This window comes from Sminthopsis crassicaudata, chromosome 4, assembly GCF_048593235.1.
Source record: "Sminthopsis crassicaudata isolate SCR6 chromosome 4, ASM4859323v1, whole genome shotgun sequence".
Classification (NCBI taxonomy): domain Eukaryota; kingdom Metazoa; phylum Chordata; class Mammalia; order Dasyuromorphia; family Dasyuridae; genus Sminthopsis; species Sminthopsis crassicaudata.
Genome location: NC_133620.1, coordinates 290,858,414 through 290,879,569, shown reverse-complemented (window position 1 = coordinate 290,879,569; position 21,156 = coordinate 290,858,414). Strand labels below are relative to the sequence as shown.

The 21,156-nt window shown below is 36.7% G+C and overlaps 1 protein-coding gene across 1 annotated transcript in view; it reads right to left on the bottom strand.

Moving 5' to 3' along the window:
* Nucleotides 1-1,821, bottom strand: part of LOC141566583 (HLA class II histocompatibility antigen, DM alpha chain) — a 32,489-nt gene extending 30,668 nt beyond the window's left edge. The window contains exon 1 of the mRNA XM_074311329.1: nt 353-1,821. Coding sequence (XP_074167430.1) covers nt 353-725 — 373 coding nt within the window. The 5' untranslated portion in view covers nt 726-1,821. The remainder of the gene's footprint in view (nt 1-352) is intronic.
* Between the last annotated feature and the right edge of the window lie 19,335 nt (nt 1,822-21,156).

The following is a 21,156-nucleotide window of genomic DNA, read 5'->3' as shown; positions in this document are numbered from 1 at the left end:
AAATCTATTTCCTCCCAGATTTCATAGGGAATATGGGAGGATCTCAAAAGAAGTACAAAAAGATCATTTGGAAGTCTAAGAAGAGAAAATTGGGTCCCCAATTTCACCACTGAATCATGCCCCAATAAAGGAGCAGGACAGGAAGGAATAATAAAAAAGGAATGTGTAAACAATAGGGGAATGTGTAAACAATAGGTCACTAAGCTGGCAAAGCAGAGGTTAAGTCTCAAAACAATTCATAAATTTCCCTTTAATTCTCATTATTCTATGGAGGGAGGGTTGAGTGGGACCAGAGTGTCAGAACAAAACCTAAAGAGAGGCCCCATTTCAAAAAGAAATTCAGTGGCCTTACCTGACACATCCAAAGTAATCCTGGGTTCAGTGGGTGGTGGTGGAATAAGGAGGGGCCTGGACAAACCCTGGGCCCCATCACTTCTGGTTCTGAGGAGACCAGAGGACAAGCCTCGAGGCGGCAGCTCTACCCATCTCTGGACAGTCCCTCTTCCAGTGCCTTTCCCTGTTGCATTCAGGGCAAGGGGGGTGGGGTTTCTAGAGCAGTTGCATGCCCAGTGTTCCTGCCCACAACATTTAAAGCATGAACTCCCTCGTTTACTGGAAATAGCAGCAGCCAAGAGGTGGGCCAGTTCATTATTTCTTGTTCTGGTCCTGTGATCTTCCTCCTCTGCTGCAGCTTGGTCTCTATTGTTAAAAACTCCAAAAGCCATTTCTGAGTCATGGGAGTTTGGGGGCCCAAGGCTAACTTCTGCAGTTTTCTCCGTATATCTGGGGCAGATTGGTTAATAAAATACATGCTGAGGATAGTGGTCCCCTCTGGAGAAATGGGGTCCAGAGTAGTGTATTTCTTTAGTGCTTCTACAAGGTGGCCCTGAAAGAGAGCAGGATTTTCCTCAGCTCCTTGGGTGGTCTCCCTAAGTTTTTCATAATTAACCTACTTCTTAATTCCCCTCTTCATACCTTCAGTGAAGCAGGTTAAGAGGTAATACCTTTTCTATCTCTATCCCCTCCTGGTAGTTCCACCTGGGATCTGAGACAGGCACAGCAACAGCCCCTGAGGGGTGTCTACCAGAAGAAGAGACAGTCATGTCATCCTCAAACTTTTGGGCAGATCCCAGATTCTCTTTTTCTCCTCTATGGTACAATAGGAGAGGATATTAACATCTCCCCAGGAAAGATCGAATTGAAGGGCAATGGCTTTAAACCCCTCATTATACTTGGTGGGTCCTCAGAGTACTGGCCCAGTCTTTCCTTAATTTGGGAAAGATCTGACATTGAGAGAGGTAATTGTACCCTGAGTGTCTCTCCCTGAGAGTCTGCTACTTCCCTCAAGAGGCAGAGTTTAGAAGGGGTGGCTGGACCAGGGATCTGAGTAGAAGATGTGGCTGAATCAGGCTCTTGGAGAGGAGAAAGGGGGATGGAAGAACTGAGGTGTGGAGGCTGGACAGCATCAGAATCTGGTTCAGGAGAAGAGAGGGATTGGGTATCGTGGGACCCAAGGTCCTGTTTATAATAAGGGGGTGGTTTTGGAAAGGATTTGCAAGCTTTCTGATAAGGACTGCAATGAAGAGCAGAAGGATCTTGTGCCCTTAAAGGAGTAAAAAGGAGAGGGCCATATACAAGGTCGGTATCTTCCTTCAGGAGTAAATCTCACCAGCAGCATTCTGCAGTGCTGACTTAGTTTAGGGTCTTGAGATAAGGTCATAAAGGCTTAAATATAAGGAACTTCAGTCCATTTGCCTTACCTTCGGCAAAACAAATCAAGCTGCTGGATGGTGCTGCAATTAATTGAGCCATTAATGGGTCATTTTTCCTGGTTCTCCAAGATATATTGAGGCTAGGAAGCATTGCAAAAGTAAATGAGCTCTTTGGTCTTGAGATCGTTCAAACCAAATTTGTCTCTGTTTTTTAAGAGACAGTCTAAAGTAGAATCTTTAGGAATAGAGAAAATAAGCTGCCCCAGATTTTTCAATTCTATAGTTCATCATTCTCTTCAGGCATACCTAGAGAAAGAGATATGACAAAAACTCTCCTTGATTGAGGGGACTTTTTGTCAAGGCACAGGAATTCCATTCTGAGAGTCCTGGACAGAGAATTCTGCTGGGTGTGAAGCCCCAGACAACCCAAATTTTCCTAGGACTTTGGGCCATCCTCGCTGTAGAATAGACCCCAGCAAAAAGGAACTTACCTCGCTGGGCTCTTGGGGATCTCCATACCAGGCCAACAAATGATGAGGTGTGGGAATAGGGGGAGAGATCCCTTCTGCTCAAAGATGCAGATCTAATGCAAAAGAATTTGCAAACCGGAAATCTGTGTAGCAAAAAGGAAATTTTATTGTTGACTAAGAAGAAAGCTTTCTTGGGGGGCATGACCCATTTGGCAGGGACGGATTAACAAATGGTGATTATATGGGATACATCTTGGCCTGGGAGAGGGAGATGTCTGGGCTGGCTACTCAATAGAGGACTATCAGACAAAGATCTCCACTTGATTAACTGGAAGTTTGAACTGCTGAGAATTGTTTGTGGCAAATCTCCAATTGAATAACTGGGACTTTGCAGGCTTTTCCCAGGGTCTGGGAACTCCCTGAAGGGGATCCAGGTCACCCCCAAAAGATAATTGGGAGTTTTCAGGCTTTTCCCAGGGTCTGGGAACTCCCCAAGGGGATCCAGTTTCCTAACCCCCCAAAAGATGTTTACATCAATTATATATATATATATATATATATATATATATATATATATATATATATATATATATATACATATATATTCTGGTTGTATGAAAAGACTTTCTTCACAACTTCCTCTGCACCATCCACTTCTCATTATATATATATTCTGGTTGTATGGAAAGACTTTCTTCACAACTTCCTCTGCACCATCCACTTCTCATTCCTCTTTCTCCACAGCCAAATTTTAAACTTTTATTTTAAAAGAAGAGGATTGTGAAAAGATGGTAGAGTAAATCAGAAAATTCTAAGCTCTCCAGATTTTCCCCACAATCAAGACAAAATAACACTTGGCACTTAACACTTAACAAACATGGCAAAATTAAAAATAAACAAGAGTTGCAGCAGAACGGGTCCCCCTGGGACAACAGGAGACAGAAGACAATGGGAAGACAGATACTAACAACAAAATTTGACTTATATAAACAAGAGTAGGCTAGCTGTGCTGAAATAGCAATGATGAGCCTTGGGGCTAGCTAGGATAGATAACCTTGACTCCAGCCACAGTTATTTTCACCCGTTGGACAGTGTATGGGAAAAGATTGAGAGAACCTCAGCTGATAAGAGACACTAGATCAATCTGTGCTGATGAAAAGCAGCCCTAGGAACCAGAGATTGCAGAAGCAGTGAGGCAGGGACACTTTGTGCTTCTGCCCAGAGTTCTGCCCAGACTAGAGGGAAGAACTGAAGGAGGACGTGAGACACCATTTTCCCACACCCTAGAATCAGAGTTGATTTCAATAACAAGCTGCTATAAATTCAAACAAACAAACAAAAAAAGAGCAGGCAAAGGAGAAGGAGCCCAACCATAGAAAGTTACTATGGGAATATTAGAAGACTGGAATTTCTTTTCAGAGGAAGATACTGATTTAAAAAAAAAAAAAAAAAAAAAAAGCCTCTTTGGCCCCAAAGAGTAACATCAAATGGTCCCCTTTCTAAAAAGAATTCATAGAAGAACTCCAAAATACTTTTAAAATAAGAGGGACTGAGGATTTTTTTAAAAATAGGAACAATTCAAGAAAAACCAAGATTATAAAAATAAAGTCAAACAACTAAAAAAGAAGATCCAGAATCTCAAGGAAGAAAATTAGATCTGGGCAAAGGGAAACCAAGCAAAGTTTTAAGATATTAAGAAATAATAAAATATAAATAATGAAAAAATAGAAGAAAATGTAAAACATATTTTAAAAACTGATCTGGAAAATAGATCAATAAGAAAAAGCATAAGAATAATTGAAAGCTATGATTAAAAAAAAAAAGAATCTTGATACAAAAATTGAGAACTAAAGAAAATTGTCCTGAAGTTCTAAGAACAAGAGCAAATAGTAGAAATAGAAAAAAATTTACCAATCATTATCTGAAAGAGAATCTATGAGGAAAATCTACAGGAATATCATAATAAAATACTCAAGCCCCCAAGTGAAGGAGAAAATATGAGGAACAAGAAAAAAGAATTCAAATACAAAAGAGGCACAATTAAAATCACACAAGCCCTAGCAGTGGCTACATTTCAAGTGCTGTAACACTATTTATTGAAGATACAAAGAACTTTTGGGTTTCAGCAAAAACATCATACCCAGAAAAATTAAACATAATCCTGAATGAAAAAAAAATCCTGAATTGCCAGACTTTCAGGATCTTGTTGCAAAAAGATATGAATTTAACAGAAAGCTTGATGTACAAGATTCAAGGTAAACATCAAAGGCTAATTAAAAGGAACTTAATAAGGGTAAATTATTTATTTTTATATGTGAAAATGTAAATTTCATATCTAAGACTGTCATTAGTAATTGGATAGTTTGAAAAAATTTAGGGTTGAGCTGAGTATGATTTGATTCTAAAAAGCAAAAATGTGTAGAAAAAACTAGAAAGTAATTATACAAATAAAGTGGGAGAAGAACTGGCACAGGAATTAGATGAGTGAGAAGGGTTGTTGTGGAAACTAACTCATCAGCAATGGGTTAATGAAGGAACAATACATCTATATCTAGAAGGGTATGAAGGTCTTCTAAATTCAGAAAGAAGGGTAATGGGATAAAAAGTGGGAAGAGGATAAGGAAGTGATTTTTAGAGGGAACCCTATTTATATCAGATCTGGGGTGAAGAGAGAATTACATTTAGAATGGAATAAAACTTATAAACCAAATTTATAAACAATCTAAATTCAGAAAGAAGGGTAATGGGATAAAAAGTGGGAAGAGGATAAGGAAGTGATTTTTAGAGGGAACCCTATTTATATCAGATCTGGGGTGAAGAGAGAATTACATTTAGAATGGAATAAAACTTATAAACCAAATTTATAAATAATTAAGGGGGTGAGACATATGAAGGATAATATGGAAGAGTGTATAGATTAACAAGAACGAGAGAAAAGAAACAACATATATTTTTGAAAAGCTATAAAAGTCTTCCAAATTCACATAGAAGCAAAAAGGCAAAGGGAAAGGGGTGGTGGAGAGGATAAAGGAGGGCTTCTTGGAGGGAGGGAGGATAAATAATAGGAAGGCAAGGTAATAGGTAATGAGTTGGGAGGGACAGAAAATGAGAAAAACACACAAACATAAAATAAAGATCAGGAGTAGAATTTATTATGCAAAAAAAAGCAAGGTTATTAATTATGATCTCAAAGGTAAAGCTAAAATAGATTTAATCAAAAGAGAAAATAGGAAAACTATATGTCAGCTATATTAATCAATACTGTTTCAAACTATTTAAAATAACTAGACAGTATAATATTGCTGTGGTATGGGAAATGATGAGTTAGTGAAGTAGGAAAAATACAAAAAGACTTAAGACTTATGAAGGAAGATATCCACCTTCAGAAAAACAGGACAAAACAAGAATAGGATGGTATTACATAGACGCATATAAATGCATATGTATATATGTGTATACATATATATGTATGATAATAGATATCTATGTATATTTATGTATGTATGCATGTTTCTATGTATATATCTTCTAAATGTGTATATATGAGTATGTATGTGTATATATGTTTCTGTGTATATGGATATGTATGTATATGTACACTTAATTGTAGATTTCTTGGAGTAGGGGGATAGAAGGGGAAAATGATGTAGTACAATGCTTAAACTATCTCATTTTAGGAATGAGAGTGATGTGGCACAACCTTGGAATATATGTGTGAAAGAAAGGAAGTTAGGCTTGTTATCTTTATTCTACTATGCAAACTTTCAAGGATATCTGGTTGATTGCCCAAGAGTCTGGGCTGCTGTCTCACATCTTTACTCAGGCAATGAATACTGCTTCGTTTTATAAAAGAAGAAAGCAGGAGGAGGGTCATTATTAGCCCCCATTACCAAACTTCCAGCCAATCATATTGTCACTTACCCTGTTCTGTATTCCCCAACTCCCTATAAATTTACCTGCTTGCTCTCTGCTTTTTGCTTTCTTTTTTTGGAATTTAGGATGCTTTAATTAAGCATTACAATTATAATAAATTCTGCCTCTAGATTTGGAAATGAACAAAGCCTTCAAATTCTTTTAAAACATCTGTGACACTGGTCCAAAAATTTAATAAAACAGATATGCCACATATTTCCATACTCTTCTTGATTATAAATTGCAATTTTACTTTAATGTGCAGGTAGTTTTGTTGGAGTTCAAGGGGACCCCAAATTTCTACTCTATCCACTATATCTGCTAAAAGAACTTCCTATTTCTACTTGATCCTTCACCTCTTACTACTACACTAATCTTTCTTGTTCATATTTAACCACCATGTGGCCTTGATAATAACTCACTCAACCCTGTTCAGTTCTAGCATCTGGGCTCTGAGAAATTCCACAATCATCCTGAGGGGTCAAGGAATGTAGTTGTTAGGGACAAGGATTGGGTAAGTGCTTACTTCTTCCTGCCTCTCTCTGTTGGGTACTTAGCCTTGTACCCTGATAGTCCAGGGGGGTATGTAGAAATTAGCTCATAAGCCCCATCTATTGGCCAAACTTTGCCTCCTTCTTGATCTTGCTTAAGTTTCAGTAAGTCCAAATCATATGACCTTATAACAAAATCGGTACTCAAAAAACCCCAGATATTTGTTTTTACTAGTACAGGATTAGTGGTCAAATAAACAACACATATGAATAATATGTTTTGAAAAATTAAAAAAGCTGTAATAAAGGGGGAAAAAAATAAACAATACGTAACAATTAGCACTTACGTACACTTTAGATGTGCAAATCTTTTATATGTTGTCATATTTGATCTTTACAGCAACTCTATGAGGTACTATTATAACCCAAACTTAGAGATTAAGTGACTTGCCAAAATGACTAACTTGACAAAGTTAGGACTCAAACTCAGGTCCTACTAAGACCTAAGTCCAATACTTTATCCACTTGTCACTGTGTAGAACAGAAATCTTTCAAGTGGCTGTACTTCTTGTACTGTAACAGTCTGGTGAGCAGAGTTCAAGAAAGTTGTATTTCCTAGGACACCGATATTCAGTAGTACACTGATGGCACATATGAGACCATGATGACACAAGCTTTAAATTTAGCTTTTTAAACTATGGGTCATGACCTCACATGGGATTTCATAACTGAATGTTATGGTTGCAAAATTATGATTTGTTATCAAAAAGTGATATTTATACCTATTTTGTATACCTATATACCAGTAATGATGTAAAAATTTTCCAGACAAAAAGGGGTTATGAGTGAAAAAAGTTTAAGAAGCCTTGATCTAGATCAAGTGCACACAAAAGACAAGGAATAGGAGACTAATCTTAAGAAATCCAGGGTCCAGACAGCCTAGTAAAGTTTGAGATTTGTTCAATGGGGAAAACCCATAAGATTCTAGACACTGTTCAAAACAAACTACCAGCACTTCCTTTTCCACAGTTTGAAAAGGAAGTCTAAAGACTCCGAGTTTTAGAAAATCCACTTTTCCCATTTAAATATTCTGATAACTCCCATTTGCCCTTGTTATTGTTCAGTTGTTTTCCAATCTCCAATTGGGGTTTTCTTAGCAAAGATAATGGAATAATTTGCCATTTCCTTCTCCGATTCATTTTACAGATGAGGGAACTAAGATAAATAAGGCTATCTGTTTTATCTGTACTTGCCCAGGATTACACAACTAGAAGGTATCTGAGACTAGATTTGAACTCAGGAAGATGAGTTCTCCTGACTCAGGGCCTGGCACTCTACTGAATCATCTAGCTGTCCTCCACTCCCATTTACTCAGTCATATCCAAATATGGCTCTCCCAAATAGGGTCCAACTTAAGCTATAGCTTTGGAAAACCTAAAATGGTCCAGCCAGATATTATCTTCAATATTTTTGGAAGTCACCATCCATAAATGTTACTGAATGAAGCATTTGATAAGACCAAACAGACTAGTCCCTGTCATCACTTTATATGTGAATAACAGTTCATTGGAATTGTGAAATGGTCCCAAAAATCACCTATTTCATGACTGATTCAGGACTCAAGTTTTTTCAAGGTGGGGAAGGTTGGGATTTCTTGTCCATATTGTGATCCTATATTCCTTCAGTGGACTATCGTATTTCTTTTTTTGTTTGTTTGTTTCTGGTTTTGCTTTTTTTTCTATCTGTACTAATCTCTTCCTCTAGTGCTTGTTTACTCCAGGAGAGCAATTTTTATATCTCCCTAGAGTCAGAGGTTACCCAGCAGTGTTAAGACCATTTTAAGTAGTAGTGGTTCTCAAAGTGTTGTCTAGAGAATACTGGGGGTTTCTAAAACCCTTTCAGAAAGTCTACAAATTCAAAATTAATTTTTATTTTTAATATGGTATATATCTATAAATATAACCCACATAAACAAAACTAAAAACAAAAACAAAAATTCTTTGCACAGATGCTCAACAATTTTAATAGCATAGAAAATATCTTTATATTTGAGAAGAGTTTGAGAACCATTGCTATAGGAAGTCTTTAGGATCTTGTCACCAAGTGTGGTGATGGGAGCAATATCTACTAGTTTTCAAAATGTAGCTAAGCTAGTTTCTAACTTAAAGAAATAGTCCCTTGGACTTGATTTATCCAGGCGGCTAAGATATAAGCCAGTAAATTGATTTTAAAAGGAATTAAGTCATCCTACAAAGATTTTTTTTTGCCTTCTAGACTTGATAGATATTCCACTATCATGGCATGGTTGTTGATGTTGAAGTCAAGACTATCACCCAATAATGCCATTGATTCTCTTTGAAAATGAAGGACAAACAACTGCCATGGAAGTTACCACATAGATCTAACCCAACACATCCTCCTAAGCATATGTGGAAAAAAGGAGAGGAAAAATTTACCTAATCTTATGTTTTATCCTTACTGAATGTTATAGCTGTTTGCATTTCCACTATGTTGTATCTTAGTAAACTTCCTTTTCTTAATTGTTAGATCGGAAGTTCTTAATCTGGAATCTAAGAATTTGGACTTTTAAAAATTATGTTTATAGTGATTTCACTATAATATTCTTTGTAATTGTATTTTATTTTATGCATTTAAAGATACTAATCTGAGAAGGTGTCCTTAGGCTTCACCAGACTATCCCAAGGTTCATAATATACAGAAAAAAAGGTTAAAAACTCATGCTTTGGGATGGTCTCCAGTGTCTCAATTTGTTTCATCCCTACACCCAAACCCCCATCATGGATCAGACATGGTCTACAAGATATCCCTTTTTTTGTTAATTTTTAATTCTTTAATTTTTTTATATTTTTCCTCCAAATATATGTTTTTAATAGTATTTTATTTTTCCAAGTACATGCAACATTCACCTTTGCAAAACTTTGTTCCAAATTTTTCTCCCTTTCTCTGCCCTCTTCTACCTCTAGCTCTACAGCAAGCAATCCAATATAGGTTAAATGGGCAATTCTTCTAAATATATTTCCATATTCAGCAGGCTGCACAAGAAAAATGTGATCAAAAGAGGGGGAAAACCATAAGAAAGAAAAACAAATAACCAACCAAAGAACAAAGTGAAAATAATATGCTTGGATCCACATTCAGTCTCCATAGTTTCTCTCTCTAGATGGCACTTTCTATCACTAGTTTATTGGAATCGCCTCATTATTGAAAAGTCCATCACAATTGATCATCACATAATGTTGTTAATGTGTGCAAATATTCTCTTGATTCTGCTCACTTTACTTCCCATCAGTTCATATTTTCTGGGTTTTTCTGAAATCAGCCTGTCCATCATTTTTTATGGAACAATAATATTACATTACTTTCACATACCAAAGCTAATACAGCCATTTCCCAATTGATGGGCATCTGTATCCATTCAACTTCCAGTTCCTTACCACTACAAAAAAGAACTGTTACAAACATTTTTGCACATGTGGGTCCTTTTCCCTTTTTTATTATCTCTTTGGGATATAGACCCAGTAGTGAAAAGCTTGATCAAAGGGTATACAAAGTTTTATAGCTCCTTAGGGAGTAATTCCAAATTTCTCTCCAGAATGACTGGATGATTTCACAACTGTATTAACAATGTATTAGTATTCCAGTTTTCCCACATCTTCTCCAACATTTATCATTCTCTTTCTCTGTCATCTTAGCCAATCTGGAAGTACCTCAGAATTAAGATCTTTCTAAGAAACTTCTTTTTTAAAAAGTATCATGACTTCTTTTAAAAAAATTAAATTATAAATGAAAACAAAACATTAACACATGTGAACACTTCAATATGCAAAGAATAGCAAAGAAAGAAAGAAAATTGTGTTTGCAACTGTAAAATTTTGTTACATAGTTTGGGTTTTTTTTTTAATTTTTGCCAAAACAAAAAATATTGATACTTTTAAATTAATTTAAAATGTTAATACTCTCTTTTAGGCATAAATTTACCAGAGACAGTTTTATTTAATATTAATCTCATGTCCTAAAAGATGACCAAACTGACATAATTCTTCCATGTTCCAACATATCTTACTACTCTAAGAAAATTTAACTATTTATAAAAAAAAATTTTAATGATTTTATTTCATTAAATATTTTGAATTACATATTTAAAAATTTTAATAATAATTTTTAAAAAATACTGAATTCCAAATTCTCTCCCTTTTCCTATCTCTCATCATTCCTTGAAAAGACAAGCAATTTGATTTTGATTACTACATGTGAGATCATGCAAAATATATTTCCATATTAGCCTTATTGCAAAAAATAACACAAATAAAATAAAATGTTTCAATCTGCATTTATAGTTCATCAGTTCTCTCTCTGGAGGTGAACAGCATTTTTTTTTTCATCATGGATCCTTTAGAATTGTCTTGGATCATTGGTTTGATCAGAATACCTTTCACGGTTGAACATCTTTACAATATTGTTACTCTGTACAGTGCTCTCCTAGTTGTACTCACTTCACTTTTTTTGAACTGATGTTCATGTAAGTCTTCCTAGGTTTTTCTGAAACCATTTTACTCATCATTTCTTATAAAACAACAGTATTCCATTACAACCATATACTTCAACTTGCTCAATTGATGAGCATTCCAATTCTTTACCGCTACAAATAGTTGCTATAAATATTTTTGTATGATTAGGTTCTTTTCTCTTTTCTTTGATTTAGGATTTAGTCCTAGTAGTAGTATTGCAGCGTCAAAGGGGATATAAGTAGTTCACAACTCCAACATTGATTGCATTTATATCCTTGTTTTTTCTACATCCCCTCAAGCATTTGTCATTTTCCTTTTCTATCCTGTTTGATTGGTGTGAGATAGTACCTCAGAGTTATTTAAATAGGCATTTCTCTAACTAGGAATGATTTAGCACATTTGTCCTTATAGAATTTATAGGTTCAACTCTGAAATAGCAGTAGTTAAGAGCTGCCTCATTGGGGACTTAACTGGAACTGACCAGTTTGGCAACACAACTGCATCTTTTCTTTTCTTTTTTTTTCCTTTCTCCCTCTTTCCTTCCTTCCTTTCTCCTATCCATTCTGTTCGCGCTTAAAAAGGCCTGAATACAGAGCCATCTCTTCATCCTTATCTGTTATCTTGTCACTGGAACTAAATGTCTCCATGAGAAAAGTGAGGCTGATGACTTAGCAAAGTTCTTCATTTGCTTGTCATGGCATCACCTCCTTATAGTCTTGGTCATCTTCAGGTAGGATAAACACCAACACAATCAAAACTTAAATCCATCTATTCTGAATAACTGAAGAAGCTTTTCATTCACATAAAGGAGAAACAAACAAACTTATATAGGGAAGAGTTAAGAACTAAGCTTTTTTTAAAAATCTCTCACTTGATCATTTTGATTTGAAGAAAATCCTATTTTCTAATATTTTCACTGAATTCAAAAGGATGGGTTTTTTTTTTTTGTTTTTTTTAAAAATATGCTTCTACCCAATGTGCAGCTTGTTTTTGTTTTGTTTTGTTTTGTTTTGAAGATAGCTCTTACATTTGTTTTACAATGTATCTCAAAGATACATCTCAGTGTAATGAGGTAAAAAAGCAACATTTGGCATAATTTTAAACTACTTTAATGTAAATATGCTTAATACTCATGTATATTCTTATAACATAGCTACCTTGATAAAAGGTATAATTATTTAACAGTTAAAGTATTCAATTATTACATCCTATGTAAATGTTTTTTCTGTTCTCAAAAATACTGAACTTGAATTTTTAAAATTACTTACAGCATAAACAACAGATAAGGATCTGACTGCTGCACAGAAATAGTGGATAATATGAGATGGGAGAGGAGAAGCATAATAATAGGAGTACTAACTTTTACCTAGTTGTTCTCTTGTGATTTTTAATGTCCTTGGGCTTTATTCCTTCTTTTTGTTTCTTTGGAGTCTTTTCAGGATAAGAGTGTGTGTGTGTGTGTATATGAGAGAGAGAGAGAGAGAGAGAGAGAGAGAGAGAGAGAGAGAGAGAGAGAGAGAGAGAGAGAGAGAGAGAGAAAGAGGGAGAGAGTGAGTGAGAGAACATCATGCTCCCCTGTAATTGCTCCTCAGAAGTCCACAAGTAATGTTATCCTATCTGGCATATTTCAAATCTTGGGGAGGAGGGAGAGAAGACAATTTTTTCCTTATCACAGTGACAATTGTTCAGTCATTTCAGACTTTTCCTGACCTCATTTGGGGTTTTCTTGACAAAGATAGTGGAATGATTTATCTTCCTTCTCCAATTCCCTTTTATAGATGAGAAAACTGAGGCAAAGAGGGTTAATTTAAGTGTGTTACTCAGAGTCAAGAAGCTACTAAGAATTTTAGGCCAAATTTGAATTGAAGTCTTTCTAACTTCAAGCTCTGCATTCTATGCTTGATGCCATCCAGCTGTCCACAAGAGTAACAGAAAAGTACACAAAGCCATCATCAAAGTACTTGCATTGATGTACTTCAACACATAATCCATTTCAACATGTCTGACTTGAATACTTTGACATTTCTGTGCTCTGAAAGCTTTCTCTTTTGAGGTCAATTTGATTTAGTTTCTTATTCAAATTCAACAAATTGCTTTTTTTTTTTTTTTTTTTTTTCAAGTGGACTGCCTTCTCTGGTACTTGTCCTTCATTTTCTAAGAGGATCATGAAATCATGTAGCTAATGCCATGACATGGAAGTGAGTTGGATTTAAGTGAGGGAGAACTGTACAAAGTTACCAGATTGTCCTTCTACACTGTCTGGGGTCCAGTGGCAAGATCATAGATTAGGATGACTGAAGATGGCTCTGGATATAGTGAGAGATAAGCTAAGGTCTTTAACAAATTTGTTTGACTGAGGCAACCACCTGTTCTAGGTGATTAGAAATGAAGCATAAGAATGGCCTCTTTTAATACTAGTACAAAAAAGGGGAAAAAAATAAAATAAAATCTGGGAGGGGAAGACTCTTAGGGTTTTTGGTCAAAACAGAAACAATTTCTATTTATATTTACTCTTGAGTCAATCAGAGCCCAAACAATGTTGGGAACTTAATATTAGACAATTAACGAAAGCCAGAGTGATTTGAGTTTAAAGCTTGGTCCTTAAGAAAGTAATCTAGCTGGTAAACCCCAAGTTATTGTTCGAGATTTCAATAATGGAGAAAGTAAGGAAGAAAGTGGGGGAGGAGAAAGAAGTGGAGAGGAAGGGAAGAGGAAGAAAGGGGGAGGACAGAAGGAGAAGGGAGGGACAGGGAAGAAAGAGGAGAAAAGAAGGGAGAGGAAAGGAGGGAGGATGGAGAAAGGAAGGGAGAGAGGGAGAGAAAGGGAGGGAGGAAGATAAAGAGATGAAAGGAGGAAGGAAGAGGGAGGCAAGGAAAAAAAGAAAGGGAAGGACAGAGGAAGAGAGGGAGGGAGGGAAAGGAGGAAAAAGGGAAAGGAGCTGTGTTCCTTAACTGACCAATTCTTTCTCAGTGAGGTAGCTCAACTCACAAGAGATTTTTGTTTGTCCTTCATCCTCAAAGGTGACCATCAGAGAAGTGATGTCATGACTTGTAAAAGAGTTGGATTTAAGTGAGGGTGAGCTATGCAAAGCCACCAGCCTTTCTCACTTCCCTTGCAAGTGATAGATCAGTGATGTCACTGGTTGTAGTAAGACCCTAGAAAGAAATGTGGCCCTTAGAAAGCCTTCTCTGGTAACCACATGCCTAATACCCCAATTTGAATTTTACATTCTGATGTGTTGAACCTCATGGTGTGAGTGTGACTGGGACAAGACTTGGACCTTCATCATGAGGCCTTCTCTTCCTTTAGTCCTTAGCACCTTCTTGATGTAATAGGACTGTGTCCCCCTGATCTTTTTTTGGGGGGGAGGGGTAGACCTCAATCCCTCCTAGACTTTGGGGATTCCCAGGGGAAACTTCCACAATAATTCTCACCTACAATTCATTTGTAGATCTTGGCCTGGGGCATAATTACCACCCATTATTGACCTGGAAATTAGATCCCTCAATTCATCTGGAGATCTTTCCCAGCCCTTGGACACAGAAACCTAAATATAATCAAGACTGTATCCCAACGTTTGCTAAATTTCTAACTGGAACTAGCCCACTGAGAGAGCTGCTCAGTGAAAATAAACCCATTTCTGCCAAAAACTTCACTTGAAGTTTGCAAGTTTGAAGCCTTGGGACCCCAACCACTGTTAGGGTATCCTCACCCCTCAATAATCTTATCTAGTCAGTCTATCCCTTCTCCTATCCTCCCATCCCAATCCCAGAGAACCATTAATAAAGAAAAATTAGGAATTTAAAAATTCAGCAAAAATAAATATATTGAAGTCTGAAATTACATGCAGTGTTCCACATCCATGATCTACCACCTCTACAATGAATAAGTAGAAATGATAGCGTGAATAAGACTCCAACAAAAGACCCAAGTCCTTGATAGCAAAATGGATTACAGGAAGGTCATTGACAAGAGGTGGTTTTTTTTTTGTAATGTTCTCTTCTCTAAAGATATGTTCTCTGAGAGCAGGTTTCTTGGGGAGCTTCTGGAGACAACCTTAGTTTCAGTTCAGTTCAATAATCCCAAATGCAGCCAGGAGTCAAAGTCCAATTCCTTTATTATATCCTTCAAAGTCTTGAATCTTTTCCTGGGGCCCAGTTAGCTTTCTAAGAGGCCTATTTTCTCCTTGGTTCCAAGAGCTCTCTCCAAATGTCTCCATCCAGCACAAAGGTGAAGTTGGAATGAATCTTGACTCCTCCTCCCAGAGAGTGGGCTTGTGGGTTTCTGTGACTTCTTTCTTATAGTTCTGCCCAACTTGTAAATCTCCTTGACTTTTGAATCTCCTCCTTATATATGCTCTCTAAAGGTATCAACTCCTTTAAAAGTGTGAACTAAGTACATTAACACCTTGTGTCAAGTTCTGGCCCATAAGTTTTTGTTGAATTTAAGTAGAATTTAAGTGGGCTTAAATGGATCTTTATTGCAGTGGGCCCAGTTGATTTCCTTGCATTGCCAGGATTATCTTGACCCCCCCCCCCCCTCCCAGTTACTGGATACAATCAGAAAGAAGGTCAAGCCTCATTAAAACCCTCAAGTTATTTCTCAAGATCTTCTCTTTTCCACTTGTTCATTGGGAATTTAGCTCATCTTATGTCTACCTGATGGAGGTGAAACTGTGTCCACTTTAATCTATAAAATAATCACTCTGAAATTGTGTTCCCTTTGATTCGGGATCTCCCAGACTCCAGAAAGTCTAGGAGAAGGCATATTTTCCAGAACGGGCCTTTTCTAAGGCAAATCACCCCACCATTGCAGGAAATTTCAAATTCTGGGAAAAAGCCTTCAAAGTGATTTTCATTCACTTGGGAGATCTTGGTCTGATATTAAATGGCTTGAAACTCCAAAATAAGTATTTAGGCCTGAGGACATTGGCTCTCTTTTCAACAGGAGCTTAGCCTCAGACTTCTATAAAGGACAATTCTAAACTCCGTATCTTTGCAGAAGTCTGAAGTAGAATTATGCTTTTACCAAGGGACCTCTTCCTTTGGCATAGCTGCCTAGCAGAATTCCTGCCTGTTGTGAAGACATTCTCTTCTCAATGCTAACCTTCATTTCCCTAACAGGATTTTGCCACTCAGAACTCTTCCTAGCAAATTTGACTTCTCAGTGTCAATAAACTTAGCTTTTGCCACTCAAAGTTTTTGGGTTTGTGAATTTTTTTCACATTGGACCTGTGTCTCCGACCAAAGAAGGGATTCCCACAACTCTCTGCACTACCACAAGAACAACATCATACCCACTAGTTAATTGTGAGTTCTTCAACATATTTCCCCTTCTTAAGGGCTAACTCCTTTTTGGAATTTAGTCTTTGCTTAGTCTATGGGTAACAAGATCTTTGCTGCTTGAAGATGGTCTAACCCTACAAATTCAAGACAGTGGCCCAAAACCTCAATAGATTTTTGGGGTTCAGTTACCACTCTCATTAGAAAGTATCTTCTCATATTTTTTTCAAGATTACAGTTGGTCATTGTAATTTTCACAGCTTTTTCTATTGTTTTGTTGTTACTGTTCTATTTTATTTTATTTTAGGGCTTAGGATAACTTATCTCTATGGGGTATACAAGAAATGAAATCTCTAATTCAAAGGGTACAGACATTTTCATCACTTTGTATTTTCTTATTGATTCAATGATAATTTTTATTTTTAATGGCAATCACCTCCTTTATCCCTTTCTGATTCCCATTTCTTAAAAAAAAAAAAAAAAAAAAAAAAAGTACCTTGTAACAAACACAAAGACAAAATAAATCCTCATTTTAATTAGCCTAGTGGAAAAGGTATATGTCTCATTCTGCTCCTCTAGTTCATCACTTCTCTAACAGTGTGAGGTATGATTCACTGTTAGGTTTCTGTAATAGTAATTCATCTTCATCACCTTATACCAAAAGCTTTTAAGACCTTACTATATGCCAGGCACTATGTACTAAATGCTGGAACTAAAAAGAAAGGCAATAGTTCCCTGCCCTTAAAACCTCACAATTTAATGGGTGAGACTATATGAAAACTCTATGTATGTATCAGATGTGTATAATATAAATGTAAGATAAACACAGAAGGAAAGGACTAAAAAGGTTGAGGAGAAGAGATTGAGAATGGTCTCTTGCTAAAGGTAGAATTTGAGCTGAGGTAATTTAAAGGCAGAGGTGACAGAAAGAGACTATCCTAAGAATGGAGTGATATTCAAGGAAGAGAAAGAAGACCCGTTTTGCTGGGTTAGAAAAAAGCTTGTGCAGGGCTTTCAAAAATATGGAGTGGGATGGAGAGAAATGAATCCTAGATGTTTTAATTGTAAATTATTGAGTCAAAGGGTGCTATGGTCAGACTTGTGCTTTAAGAGAATAACATTGACAGGTGAATAAAAGATGAGTCCATCTCAAGAGAGACCAGTCAGAAGGCTTTGACATAGTCCAAAGTTCTTTCTCCTTTTATCAGTTATTCATTTCAGCAGTGTCTGACTTTGTGATGCCATCTAGGATTTTCTTGGCAAAGATAATGTAACAGTTTGCCACTTACTCTTCCAGTTCATTTTAAAGATTAGGATATCTTTAAGACACCTCCTATGTGCAGAGACTTGGATATTTAGGGATTTGAACCCAAATCTTCACTACCTAGCTGCCTAAGGTTCTTTCTCCACTGCCTAAAAATATGCTCATATCTCCCCATCCTTTAAGAACTTTCATTTGACTATATGTTCCCCCACACTATCAGCCTATTATCTCTTTCTGTTCACTTTAAGAGTGGTGAATCTGGGGGAGCTAGGTGGCGCAGTGGATAGAGCACCAGCCCTGAATTCAGGAGGACCTGAGTTCAAATCTGGTCTCAGACACTTAACACTTCCTAACTGTGTGACCCTGGGCAAATCACTTAATCCCAGCCTCAGGGAAAAAAAAAAAAAAAAAAGTGTGGTGCATCTACATTCAATGCTTCACCTCTTAGAATCTGCCTTCTGACCACACCCCTTTAAATGAAACTGCTCTTTCAAAAATTGTCATTTAATATCCATTCCCACTCTCATTTCTCCTTGAAACCAAATCTGATTTTGGGCAATCCTCCCTAGGAGTTGTTAGGGGGCTCAGTGGACTGAGTTCTAGGCGTGGAGCCAGAAAGCCTCATCATCCTGAGTTCAAATGTGGCTACAGACACTTACAGTGTGATTCTGGCCAAGTCACTTACCCCTCTTGCTTCAGTTCCTCATGTATAAAATGAACTGGAGAAGGAAATGGCAAACCAAAACTACTCAACAATAAAAATCCTCAATTTTTCCTAGAATTACAAAGATATCTTGCTTCCTTCAAAGGCATAGATAAAAAATTCCCAAATCTATATATCCAGCTTTAGTTCCTAGTTAGACAAAATCCCTTTTGGGGACACATTCACTCCTTGTCAGAGTCTTTGTTCTTCATATTCAACTATTCCACATGTTAAAAACTGAACTGATAGCTTTCCAGTCACCAAGATTGGTACTGTGGAGTCATTCTTGCCTATTATCTCTATCTTGCCCAGCCTGCACTCCTTCAATGCCACTACCACCTCAGTCATCAACAAGGGGATCAGCTATAACCCTCTATATATGTGATCCTTCTATTAGAATGTGGGCTCCTTGAGAACAGGAGTAGTTTTGATTTTCTATTCGAATCTCAGGTGCTTAGCATAGTGCTTCAAAACATGGTAAGTACCCAGTTTTTAACATTCAGTAATGGTTTGGCATTTAAATTTTTTCACTGTTTATTATTTCCAGTTGTCTTCTGTATTCCTCCTCTGAATTACTCTTCCCTGTAGTCTATGGTCCAATCTCCACTATTCAGTAAGTTAAGACGTATTTATTAAGCATTTAATATGTACCAGACACTGTGCTAAGCAGTGAGGATATAAATATAAAAAAGGGAGGAAGCCTGACCTCAAGCTTATATGTTAATGGGAAATAAAACATAAATGGAAAGCCTTAAAAAGGAAGGACAAAAGGATGTTACCTATGTCCAAGGAAATCAGGATGGCTAGTTAGAGGTCCTTCCCCAAAATCAATATCCTGTGAAGAATTCATCAATGAAAAAAGGAGCCTGAAGGAGCAGGCTGAAGGCAGTTGAGTACGTCTTAAATTTGGAGAAAGTTTTAAGGATGTGCATCAAGCTGTTTTTCTCTGACCTGAAAAGCTCTCATTACTTGAGATCTCTTAGAATTACCCACCTTCTTTAAGGAAGTTCAAAGTCACCTTCAAAAGGCCTTTTCTGATTCTCCCCCCCCCACCTCCCCCCACCCCCCCCCCCTCAAGCCCCCAAGGATTACAGTCTACCATTTTAAGGATATGCTCTTTACCTAGTATGTTTTATTTATTTTTATTATCTTATATTAGAATATAAGTTTCTTAAGGGCAGGGACTTTTCCTTGTATCACTAGTTCTTAATACACTATCTACAAAATAGTAAATGCTTAATGTTTGAAAAAGACCACAGGTCCTGGAATCATATCTACTGACAATCAAAAAATATATCCAGCAAAATTATCTATAATATGGAATGAGAAAAAAAATGGACATTCAATGAACTTGCAGGTTTTCAGTACTTTTTATCAATCAAATCCAAACTTAATAGAAAATGTAACATTTAAGAGCCAAGAATCAATTTCAAGGAACGCAATATGGATAAACTGTTGTTTGTTTTTTAAGGGAAATTTATAGCTTATGTTTAAAATCAATATCAACAGTACGACAACTTGAAAGATTAAAGCAAAGTTAAGGTAAAAATATTATGTCATACAAATGAGGTGCAAAGGAAGAATAGACACAGACATTAGCGGGAAGAAAAGGCTTATAGTTTTGAAAAACCTACTCACATTGAGAATGGGTTAAATAGGCAAAATTACATACATACTATGAAGGGTATAGAACTCTCCAAAATCTATAAATAAGGGGGGGGGGGGGAGGGATGGTCCGACAGGAAAGCAAAGTGTGACAGAAGACAATAGATCCATGGATGGGGGAGATTAAGCAATAGCCAGCCAAGTTAGGAGCAGAATTAAAGCAAAAGGTGAGCAGGGAAAAGAAAGATATATGTGTCTATGTTTGGGTGTATGTGTGTATATGTATATAAATGCATATATCTTTCTTTTTTTATTATAGCTTTTTAATTTACAAAACATGCATGGGTAATTTTTCCAACACTGACTCTTGCAAAACTTTTTTTCCTCCTTCCCCCCATCCCCTCCCCTAGATGGCAGGTAGTCCAATACATGTTAAATATGTTAAATTATATGTTAAACCCAATATATGTATACACATTTATACAGTTATCTTGCTGCATAAGAAAAATCAGATCTAGAAAGAAAAAAAATCCAAGAAGGAAAACAAAATGGAAGCAAACATCAACAGAAAGCATGAAAATGCTATGGCGTGGTCCACACTCAGTTCCCACAGTCCTCTCTCTGGGTGTAGATGTCTCTTCATCACTGAACAACGAACTGGTTTGAATCATCTCATTGTTGAAGAGGGCCATGTCCAACAAGAATTGATCGTATAGTCTCCTTGTAGTCTTGTATAATGATCTCCTGGGTCCTGCTCATTTCACTCAGTGTCAGTTCATGTAAATCTCTCCAGGCCTTTCTAAAACCATCCTAATCATTTCTTAGAGAACAATAATATTCCGTAACATTCATATACCTTAATTCATTCATCCATTCTCCAATTGATGGGCATCCACTCAGTTTCCAGTTTCTAGCCACTATAAAAAGTTGCAATTAAACCTTGATTTTTTATCAGTCTGACCAAGGTTTCGACACGTTTTCCTTTCGGTGGAGAAATCTCCTTTCTAAACATCTGTCCCATTTTAGCTGCAATACTACTTTAACTCTTAAAGTTTCCTTGTCTATTTTTATACTCACCCTAATTTCTGGGTCACAGATGAAGGTTCTTGGCCCCATGTTGGGCACCAAAATGTAATGTTCTCTTTGGTTCAATTTCCTTGGGGTCTCTGGGAGCAGCCTTCGTTTCAG